Source organism: Rhincodon typus, chromosome 5 (genome assembly GCF_021869965.1).
Source record: "Rhincodon typus isolate 14 chromosome 5, sRhiTyp1.1, whole genome shotgun sequence".
Taxonomy (NCBI): domain Eukaryota; kingdom Metazoa; phylum Chordata; class Chondrichthyes; order Orectolobiformes; family Rhincodontidae; genus Rhincodon; species Rhincodon typus.
The window spans coordinates 102,265,642-102,277,677 of record NC_063336.1 but is presented as its reverse complement, the minus strand read 5'-3'; the positions used below and the strand labels follow the sequence as shown (position 1 = coordinate 102,277,677).

The 12,036-nt window shown below is 40.8% G+C and overlaps 1 protein-coding gene across 3 annotated transcripts in view; it reads right to left on the bottom strand.

Moving 5' to 3' along the window:
- LOC109936631 (lysophospholipid acyltransferase 2-like) overlaps window positions 1-12,036 on the bottom strand; it is a 100,679-nt gene that overhangs the window by 50,803 nt on the left and 37,840 nt on the right. For 2 of the 3 annotated variants that reach the window (XM_048597368.1, XM_048597369.1), the window contains one exon: window positions 49-194. In XM_048597368.1, coding sequence (XP_048453325.1) covers window positions 49-194 — 146 coding nt within the window. Of the gene's footprint in view, window positions 1-48; window positions 195-12,036 lie in introns of those variants that run through there. The other variant, XM_048597371.1, reaches the window with a different exon arrangement.

Below are 12,036 nucleotides of genomic sequence, written 5' to 3'. Positions count from 1 at the left end.
AGGAAATGTTTTTTCAAAACAAAGAACAAATTTCAATGCAATACTTACCACCCAAAGCAGAACAATGCAAGGTAAAGTCCCAGAAGTGTGGCAACAGCATGCCTGACATAGCTGCTAGTTTTACTTGGGTGAAGATAAAGTCGAAACCATACACTTGCTAGCAAAGCAAACAACTGGCATACTACAAAATTCACCTAGAAAAACAAACAGCAGTGTTAGTGTCAAAGACAGAATCACAAATTATATAATATCACTGTATAATTTCAAAATTAATTCATAAAAAATTGTATTAGCCAATTTAGACCATAAGACATAGGAGCAGAAATTAAGCCATTCGGCCCATTGACGCTGCTCCACCATTCAATCGTGGCTGATAGATTCGCAACCCCATTCTCCCACTTTCTCCCTGTAACCCTCTATCCCCTTGACAATCAAGAACCTATCTATCTCCATCTTAAATATACTCAATGACCTGGCTCCACTGCCTTCTGTGGCAATGAATTCCATAGATTCACCAATATCTGGTGGAAGAAGTTTCTCCTGATCGCTGTTCTAAAGTATCTTCCCTTTACTCTAAGACTATGCCCTCAGGTCCTAGTCTCTCCTACCAATGGAAACATCTTCCCAACGTCCACTCTGTCCAGGCCTTTCAGTATTCTGTACGTTTCAATTAGATCCACCTTCATCCTTCTAAACTCCATCAAGTTTAGACCCAGAGTCCTCAAACGTACCTCACACAATAAGCCTTTCATTCCTAAGATCATTCTCGTGAACCTCCTCTGGACTCACTCCAGGGCCAGTACATCCTTCCTGAGGTATGAGGCCCAAAATCTCTCATAATATTCTAAATATTATTGACCAGAGCATATAAAGCCTCAGAAGTACATCCCTGCTTTTAACTTCCAGTCCTCTCAACATGCCAACATGGTAGTTAGGAAGGCAAATACAAACTGAAACTGCAAGTTTACCTTAACAGAATCCTGATCTATACCCCAAAAGTCTCTTTGCACTTCAGATTTCTGAATTTTCTCCCATTTAGAAAATGATCTATGCCTCGATTCTTCCTACCAGAGTGCATGACCTCACACTGCTGTGTACCATGTTGTATTCCATCTGCTGCCACTTTACCTACTCTCCTAACCTGTCCAAATCCTTCTGCAGCCTCATCAATACTACCCGTCCCTCTACCTATCTTTGTATCATCTGCAAACTTAGCCAGAATGTCCTCAATTCCTTCATCTAGATCTTCAAACGTATAAAGTGAAAAGCTGTGGTTCCAACACTAACCCTCGTGGAGCACCACTAGTCACCGGATGCCATCCTGGGAAGTACCCTTTTATCCCCACACTCTGGCTGTCTGCCAGACAGCCAATCTTCTATCCATGCTAGTACCTTGCCTCTAACACCATGGGCCCTTATCTCACTCAGCAGCCTCCTGTGCAGCACCTTGTCAAAGGTCTTCTGGAAGTCCAGGTAGATAACATCTATTGGCTTTCCTTGGTCTAACCTGCTAGTTACCTCCTCAAAAGAATTCTAACAGATTTGTCAGGCATGACATCCCCTTGATGAAACTATGCTGACTTTGCCTTATTTTACCATGCACTTCCAAGTATTACACTAGTTTAAGTGCATTTTATTAAACTTGGACACCTGGATAATTATTCTATTACGTCAAAAATATCCACTGGAGTCAAAAGGGCCCTCGGCAAATGCATAGTGGTAGTGTCCCAACCTCTGGATCAGGAAGCCCTGGCTCAAGGCCCACCTGTTCCAGAGGTGAGAACAGGTTAATTAGAAAATTAGATTAAATAGGAAAGAAAGAATAAATTTGCCAGAGGTCTCAAACCTATAAAATCCTAATAGGACTAGATAGGATAAATGCAGGAAGGGTAGCATGTTGGCTCAGTGGTTAGCACTGCAACCTCAGCGCCAGGAGCTGTGTTCAATTCTACCACAGGTGACTGCCTATGTGGAGTTTGCACATTTTCCCCATGTCTGCAGGGATTTCCCCTGGGTACTCTGGTTTCCTCCCACAGTCCAGAAGATATGCAGGTTAGGTGGATTGGTCAGGAACAGAGGAGTACGCTGTTGGATGATCAGCCATGATCATATTGAATGGCGGAGCATTATCAACGGGCCGAATGACCTACTCCTGCTCCTACTTCCTACACCCTACACTTCTATGTTTCTCTCTTTCAGCTTTTCCCCTGTTACAGCGTCATAATAATGTTGGCTGATCACCCTATCACAATCTTAAATTATTTGGATTTGGCTGAATGTTTTTTTTAAAACAGCTAGATGAACATCCTGCCGTAAACCCTCCCCATATATCCAGACTGGGCCAGGATCAAAATCAACTCAATTTCATGCACCAGTGGCTTGTTTATAAGCCAACAGTCATATTTATTGATACTTCAACTTTTTTTGGCGAACTATTTGCATTCCACATAGTAATAGAAAGAAATTCTCTGCCAAGGATAGTTGTTTTTCTTTGACATGGTTTTGAAATATCTAACATCCTGGGAGTGACGGTGATCCCCACATAGTAAAGTTATAAAAGAGCAACTCCAATGTAGGAATATGAACATTCTAGTGGCTTGTTGCATTTGCCTGGTTGAATCCCAGCAGCGTTGCAGGAAATTTAATAACATGACCAAACACAATAGTTAAATTCCTTGCATATATTTATTTCCATAATCATCTTGTAATAAAATACGAAATCCACATTTTCATTTGAGTTTAAATTTATTTACAAAAATTAACAATTATGTGGTAGCAACTGGAAGCTATACAATAACCCTAACTAGAGTAAAATTATTCATACTGTACCAGAGCGGGTGTGAAGCAAGGACAAAAACAGAGCTCATGCTGTTGGAGTTTATAATGTGGAATTAAAGACCTTTGCCCCATTGCTAATAACTCTTCACCCAAGTTGAGTACTTCCAGCCAGTTTATTGCTTCCTCCCTCAAGTCCTAATGCTGAGCTCTGATTCTTTCAATCTGTATTCACGATGAAACTAAGAGTTGTTTTACAACTTCAAAAAGTTTATTTTAATGATGCAATAAACAAAAAAATAAAGAAAAATGCATAGTACTCAATCTACATTAAGAATCCATAGATGTATTATTCAAATGAAAATATTTTATACTGTTCCTTCATGAATTTGTGACTGAAAATAGACATCGATGTGGTACCAAGCACAACTGACCAAAACACGTTCAGGTTTGATGCCTACCCTGCACCAACTTGCTCCCAAGCCTGGCAGCAATAATTTTGCTAGAATTTACCCACTAACTGAAAAAATGAATGAATTTGGGGCATATTATACAAAATTTTAATGAACAGCTCACTGTCCCAGAAAATAAAAGTAGGTTCTAGAAAATTACACAAATTCTAAAGAAGAGAGTACGCTCCAGAAGACAAATTAGGGAAAACAAAAGAACATTGTCAACATGTTGCTCCTTCTAGGTCCCTGCCATCTCTCCCTCAACTTTACTCTAAAAAAGAAAACCTTCCCAACCATTAGAACAGCTTGAATCAAAGTCACAAACAACACCATCAAAATCACTAGGCATTCACCAACAATTGTCTTTGTTATCCGACTCAGTGAAACTACCCTCAATGGTTAACGTTAACTGATTTTTTCCTTCACAGATGCTGCCAGACCTGCTGAGCTTTTCCAGCAAGTTTGTTTTTGTTCCTGATTTACAGCATCTGCAGATGCTTCGGTTTCTCTTTTTGTCTATTTGGTCTCGTCTGTTTCTCTAAGTGGGGGAATTTTAAAAAGGATTAAAATCTTTAGCTAATTTTATTATTGCACAGCTTATCATTTTTCTTTTTCTGCCTCCAGTTATGAACATAAAATGAAAAACAAAAAAGGACTGCAGATGCTGAATATCTGAAACAAAAAAATCAAACTATTGGCAAAACTGGCAGGATCTGTAAAAGGAGAAAGCAGAGTTAACATTTTGAATCCAATAACTTTATTCTGATCGACAATCACTGGACTCAAAATGTTAATTCTGCTTTCTTCCCAACGAAGCTGCCAGACCTGCTGAGTTTCACCAGTAGTCAAGATGATCACTTTGGTTGAAGTAAAAATAATAATTTTCCCTTTAGTAGAAATACACACCAAGTTTTGTTTTTCTTTTAAACAGAGTTAGACAGTTAGGTAACTTGAGCATTTTTGGTAGTAGAATTTAGTTTTCACGTCTGCAGCAATTCTACAGGAGTGGGCTTGATGTCAGCATTCTCCAAGTGAGCTGTGTCACTAGCCACAGACAAAGAATATACAACAATTACTTCTCCGACCCTTCATATCAGTTCCCACTGCAAGCATATATCTTTGAACCCTGCTATTTATTCAGCTATATGCTGTTTTTGATGATATCACCCACGTGAAAAAAAAACACACTGGAATCTATGTACCTGAACACCACACAACTCTTCACCACCTTATCTGATGATTCCACTGCACGTGTAAAACAAGACCATTTTTTAAAAATTCACTCATGAGATGTGGACATGATTGGCTGGCCAGCATTTTATTAGCTGTTCCGAGCTGCCCTACAGAAAGTGGTGGTGAGCAGCCTTCTTGAACCATTACAGTCCCTGATTTGTAGGTAGGCCCACAATGTCTGTAGGGAGGAAATTTCAGGATTTTGATCCAGCAACAATGACAGCAACGGCAATATATTTCCAAGCCAGGGCAGCAAGTGGTTCAAAGGGGAATTTGCAGGTGGTATTCCCATATATCTGCTGCCATTACGTTTCAAGATGGACGTGGTCATGGATTTCGAAGGTGCTGTCTAAGGATCTTTGATGAATTTCTGCATTGCATCTTGTAGGTAGTACGCACTGCTGCTACTGAACATCGGTGGAGGAGTGAGTGGGTGTTTGTGGAGGTAGTACCAACCAAGCAGACTGCTTTGTCCTCAATGGTATGAAGAGTCTGGAGTGTTGTTGGAGCTGTACCCATCCAGCTAAGTGGGGAGTATTCCATCACACTCCTGACTTGTGCCTTCAGATGGGAGACAGTCTTTGGAAAGTCATGTGGTTAAGTTACTCCAGCATTCCTAGCATCCAACCTGCTCTTGCAGCCACTGTGTTTGTGAGGAGTCCTGTTGAGTTTCTAGTCAATGGTAAACCCAAGGATGTTCACTGTAGGGGATTCAGTGATGGTAACACCATTGAATGTCACAGGGCAGTGATTTCATTGTCTCTTAATAGTGATGATCACAGCCCAGCATTTGCGTGGCATGAATGGTACTTGCTACTTGTTAGCCCAACCCTGGACAATGACCAGATCTTGCTGCATTTGAACATGGACTGCTTCAGTATCTGAGCTGTCAGTGGTGCTGAATCCTGTGCAATTATTGGTGAACATCCCCACTTCTAACCTTACGATGGCAGAAAAATCATTGATGAATCAGCTGAAGGTGGTTAGGCCTAGGACATTACCCGTTCAAACTTCTGCAGAAATGTCCTGGAGCCAAGACGACTGACCTTCAATAACACAACCATCTTCCTGTGTGCCAGCTATGATTCCAACCAGTGAAGAGTTTGTCCCCGATACCCATTGATTCCTGTTTTGCTAGGGCTCCTTGATGCAAAGGGCTCTCATTCTCACCTCACCTCTGAAAATTCAGTTCTTTTATCCACGTGTGAACCAAGGCTGTAACAGGAGCCGAGTGACCCTGGCAGAACCCAAACTGGGCTTCAGTGATCAGGTTACTGCTGAGCAGCTGCTGCTTGACAGCACTGTTGATGATATCTTCCAACACTTCACTGATGATTGAGATTAGACTAATTGGAGGTGGTGGTGGTGGTGGAGTGGGGGTGGGTGGAATTGGTTCCATTCAATATGTCCTGTGTGGTGTATAGAACATACCTAGGCAATTTTCCACATTTTCAGGTTCATGCCAGTGTTGTAACTGTACTGGAACAGCTTGGCTAGGGCTGTGGCAAGTTCTGAAGTACAAGTCTTCAGTACTATTGCCAGAATGTTGTCAGGGTGCATATCCTTTGCAGTATCTAATGCCTCCAAATCATTTCTAGTTATTATGTGCAGTGAATGGAATGCTGAGGACCACAGGAGGAGGCTGAGATGGATTATATACTTGGCACTTCTGGCTGGAGATTGCTGCAAAAGCTTCAGCCTTATCTTTTGCACCAAGCATTTGGCTCTTTCATCATTGAGGATGGGGATATTTGTGGAGCCTTCTCCAGTTAGGTGCTTACTTGTCCACCACCATTCATGACTGGATGTGGTAGGATTGCACAGCTGTGATCTGATCTGTTAATTGTGGGATTACTTAGCTCTGTTTCTATCTGCTTACACTGTTTAGCATGCGGAGTCCTGTCCTAACTGCTTAGTTAACATCTAGTCTTGGTTGACCGCAATAACCTACCAGCAGAATACTAGAAAGACCAAGTCCGTTGCCTTTAATCTCATCACAAACTCATTGTTCTATTCAATTACATCCCTCTTTGTAGCCAGTAAGTTTTAAAAAGATATCTTAGAGCAGCTTACAAGCCCAATGACTAACATTTGATTCCTGCTGAGTTTATGGCTACCCTGTTGATTTTTAAGCTTTAATTTTGCAACTGTGGATTCTGGCCAAAATTAACTCCAAAGTCCATGTCAGGTCACATAACTTCTGGATCTTGGTGACTTCCAACTTTGCTACTATTTTTCAGCACATTTCCTGGCATTTCATTGCTGCAGTGGTGAGAAGTTAGAAGCTAGTGGGTTAGAATAGTAAATATTTATCACCTCTGAGGTAGGCTCTCTCCTGCAACCTTCAAAGCAAAATAGTTTTGTGAAAAATTATTCAATTATTGGTGGTAATAACACAGCAAGGGAACTAAGGCATACTGCACCCTTGTGAACAGGAAAATCAACACACTATCTCCTTAAATAATGAGTTCCAAGGATTAGGAAATAAACAGACTGAGAAAACAGGTAAAATATAACATTATAACAGGAGGTAGAAAAGGGGGAAAGAAGGGTCTTGTAGTACAGTGGTAGTGTCTGTACAGTTGAAACAGGAGACCTGGGTTCAGGTCCTACTTGTCCCAGATGTGTGTTACAACATTTCTAAACAAGTTGATTAAAAAAAGGCCGGTGGGGCGGTGGGGGGGGAGGGGTGGGGAGAAAGAAAGAAAAAAAAAAGAGACTGGATTAAGAGAAACCGAAAACAAAAAAAATTAAAAATTTCCTTACATTCTATCTTTTTGGCTAACATTTGAACCCCATTACATTCCTACTGCTCTGCCTCAATACTGGTTCTTTGACTGCGCCTCTGAAGTACTTTGTCTTGCTTTTCTAAACTCAAAGCATTAGGTAAATACAATTTGATATTTAAGACAAAACAAATAAAAGTAGCTTTAAAGCAACTGGGGAAGGCGTGATAAAGCAAGGATACTCAAAAGGAAAATATTCAGAAAAATTAAAAATGTGACTAAAAGTAGAAACATTTGCAGATAATGATAGCCTGGAATACCTTTGGGAGGTAAAGTCAAGAAGTTCATTTTTTAATCATTCTGTATTCAGTTTTATTTTCCTAACTTACAGAAATAAAATTGCAACATTGCAAAAAAGATTGAAAAATGTCTATAAAGATCTACTTTCTGGTCGGTGGACACACAAGGGAGTTCAAATCCAATCCATGTTGAAACTCCATTTATTCTCAGACTTTTTGAAATGCAAGTAGTATTCAGTTCGTGTGCGCGCAATATGGAAGCATGCTAGCCTAGCAGATTTTGATAGTGTTGGTTCTAACGGGAGTACGTAGACATGCAAAAGGCCATGAATGATCATACCTTAGTTTAGAAGTAGTGAGATAGAATTTATAGTGCTGCCTTTCAATCTGGGTCTGAAAAACTGGGGATTCTGCATACTGTTTAACTTTTATGACGACTTTGGAAATAGCAGGGCTTGATTTCTAGCACTCTACCCTGATGAATAACAACTTAGTCTCCAAAACTCCACGCAAGTCATCAGCCACCACAAAGCCTTGAACATTAACTTTGGATTCTTTCAAACTATTTGCTCCCCATCCTCTTTATAATCAAAGCAGGTCTTGATCTTCTGCTATCACTGTAAAAAAATGGATTCCCTGTGGTGTCAAATTATATGCAAAATATTTCATCAAATGCACTCAATTCCCAAATGCTTAATTGACTTCATTAAGAACAACATTTCAACGCAATTAGTTAAACCACTCCTTTACCTCCATTTGATTCTCATTATGGGTGTTATAAATTGCACAGCTGAGAAACACCTTTTTTAAAGGGCCATGCACACACAGCCATCATGGTAAAGGCCTTCGGGCTAATGGTGTAAAAGCTGTCTCCAACTTACTGAACTCTCTTCTCTTGCAGCATAACACTGCAAGGGAAGCATGCTACAGTACATCCAAATTAGAGCTTAAACTCAGACATACACGCGTCTGAGATTGTAGTGTACTTGAAGTTCATCAAAATTTTTTTAGTACATGACCCATGACCCATGACTCATTTATGTTGCAAGGATCACAACATGATAGTTGCAGATCATGCCTTACTATTGCAAGACACTTTGCAGAAAAGAAATTTACTCTACCATTCTGGCCTTCCAGAGCTGCAGATGAATTGGATGAGGATTCACAGCATTTCACCTCCAGATAAATCATCTTGCATCTGGAGGCAAGAAGCATTTTAAAAAATATTCTTTTTGTATTTTGGCATTTTATAATCAACTTTGTGCTCATACTTTGCACTGGTCTGTCATTCTAGGGGTGCAAACTGAACAGATTCCTACAAAAACCCATGTGAATGCAGTTTGAAATAACACTATGTTCTGAGAAAGGGTCACTGGACCCGAAACATTAATTCTTTTCTCCTCCACAGATGCTGCAGGACCTGCTGAGCTTTTCCAGCAACTTTTTGTTCCTGGGTTGTGCATTCTTGCTTTCACAAATTGGCTACAACTACTCCTTCCAGAGATTACACACAAGCACTTCAATTGACTGTAAAGCATTCCAGAACATCCCAAGGATGAGAAGGACTTTACAGATTAAAGTACTTCCTGCCTCGCCCCCAGATAAAGTCTCACGTAAGTTGTGCTTCTCTCTTCCAAGCTCATTAAAAAAAAGTGTCCAAGACAAATCTCTTATTCATTGGAAATGCATTTAGAACAAACTACTGAACACTCATCTTACCTTCATAGCCACAGTGCCAGATGACATTGCAAATGATTCACTCTCTGCAGGCCCCGTCTCTTCTCCCTTTCAGAACCTCACAACACATGATGTCTCTATGCAAACAACCACCACATGGTGACATTTCATGAAAAGGGAATAATCTAGCAAAATTAGAGGAAATGCCTACTGAAATCTGACAAGTTAGTGCCAACCAGCCTTAACCAAAGGTGACAAATAACATTTCTTGTGACTGTGGTGGTTTATCCATTCTGTGCTCTCATTAACCTTAGGAAATGGTCAACCACATCATTTTCCTCTTTTGCCTTATCTCTCTTCTGTGGTCCAATGCTTCTACTGATTTCATTCTTACCTATGCAAATATAGACAGAAACTACTGTTCACAGAACATTTTCAACCCATCAAATGAGGGGATATGGTTCCCTTAAACTCATCTACGCACTAAAAATCAGAAGGAGGGTTACATGCCTCATATGCATAGAATGATAAACTTTGCTGCTCCACCAGCTCTCCCAACCCTGCTGATATTTTAAACATCAGAGCAAAAGTCTGTATTCCGTCTTCAGGCACCCTCACTCCAATTAAACATGAGGAAAATTAAAGCTATTATACTTGGCCCCTTTCCACATACTCTAACTTTGATTTAATTCTCGTCACTTCCCCAGTCATTGTCTAGATTGTGGCCTCTGGTTCATTCAGAGACAGATTTCACCAAAAACTATGAACTACTCTCCATAGCAAAAGCAAAGGTTTATTTCATTCAAAAATGATAAGAGGTTGTTAACAAATTATTTTGCACAGAGACAGAGACAATGTCCAAGTGTATGCATGTTGTGAGGTGGGGAGGGAAAGAGACAGGGAGGATTAAAGTGTATGGAATTTTGAGAAGCACCAAAGTTTATGGCTGACAAAGTACTGGAGATAGAGGCAACGCAAACAAGACTGCATGTCCAACAGGTAGAACTAATTAGACTAGAGTAGAAGGCTTGAGATAAGTACTAATGTACTTTGAGGGAAGGATTTAAGTTGGGAATCATTTTACACGTAGCCTTCCTGCTCCTCTGATGCTGCTTGGCCTGCTGTGTTCATCCAGCTCTACACCTTGTTATATCAGAGAAGGGACAAAGACAGTTCTTGAGGTACCTTCAAGTTGATGGTGCAGGGATAGAAAATAAATCATTGGAGGTGTTATACCTATAATTTTAAACTTTATTGCCAAGCATGGAACCAAGCAAGGTAGTCCCATGAGTCATTATAGAATGAGTGAGATAAGAAAAGCAAGAATAGCAAATATTGTACGGAGATCAAGAGTCATTGCACACGAGACAGAACGACACTATACTCCACCTGGGCAATGCTTCCACTATAAAGGGGTGCGAATGACCAAACATAAATATCTGCCAGGTTAGTAAACGTGGAAAGAGATGGAGTAGGGGCTATGCAGGCAACGTGATTTGCATAGCCTCATCTGCAAATACTTGAAACAGGTCACTGTACTGATGGAGTGCATTCCCAAGAACAAAAAAGATAAAAGCTGGAAAAACTGTAGGCAGCTTGTTTATTTGTACACTAGTTTAGACTATGGAAACAGCAGGAGTCCATTTAGCTCCTTGAACCTGTTCCACCATTCATGGCTGATCAGTAACTTAAACTCATCCTTAAATACCTCAAAAAAAAACTTTTGAATCTCCAAGATGGCAGCAGAGTAACACAGTTGTGTGCGAGCTCTTGCCTGGGGCTATTCTGGTCCCATCTGCTTTCTTTTTTTACTTCTGATCTTTATTTTTCCCTCCATTCTTTTCTTTGGCTGGTTAGTCGGCAGCATCGGCACAGCTGCAAAAGCCATGCAGAGTAGTGTCAGCCTCCTGGCGGTCAGAGATGTTGGTGGTGCATGTGGCTCCTCCCAGCAATTGGAGACAGCAGCAGCAGTGGACTCTACAAGATAGTGGCACCTGCAAAGCATATCTCAGAGGACGATGGCCACAGTGGGACTCTTGGCACAGTGGCAGCCTGTCCTGGCAGTGGAGCCAGGGACTCCTGGTGTTGGCGAGGCAACAGCTGCTATGGCAACAAGGCGGTGGGGTGAGGGGGGTGGCAGTGCAGGTAATTGCTGGTGAGCAAACTCAGGGCTCATTGGAGGTGGCAGAACTAAGATGTAACTAAGAGTCTATCTTTTTACTCTTAAATCTTAAACTATTCAAAATGGCGGCCAGATTGGGGTGACAGTCAAGGCTTTTCACAGTATTTTACTGTATTATTTGCTGTAAAATGCTAGTGATAATAAATCCTTCAATTCAATAACACCTACCAATCTCAGGTTTTAAAGCAAAAATTTAAAAAACTGGCTTACTCTTAGAGGATATCTAGAACCCTAATCTGGCCAGGGAGAACATGCAGTCTTTGCTCCAAGTCACAATTACCACGATTACTCAACCCCACGCCCCTCTTAACTCTGAGATCCTGTTATTCAGCTGTCTTGCTTGGATCTTGTCAAATACAAAGTGACATGTAGACATCTTAAACTACTTCAATACTCGAGTAAAATTACAAAGTATCGAAGACAGACAGAGATTGGTAGCAGTAGAAACAAGTTAAATATAGCTCCTCCCAATTCAGATTTCACATCTGTAACTATCAAAAGAGGAGCACATCCAAAATGTGTCTTACGCAGACCTAAGAAGCCATACCCATGAGGCTCAATCTTTACATTTCGTTCTGGTATGGAAGTCGTGCTGATGCTGTTCTCCAGCGATCACCCACCATCTTTAATACCGTTGTGCACATTTGGATAGATGGATAGATGGATAGATGGATAGATGGATAGATGGATAG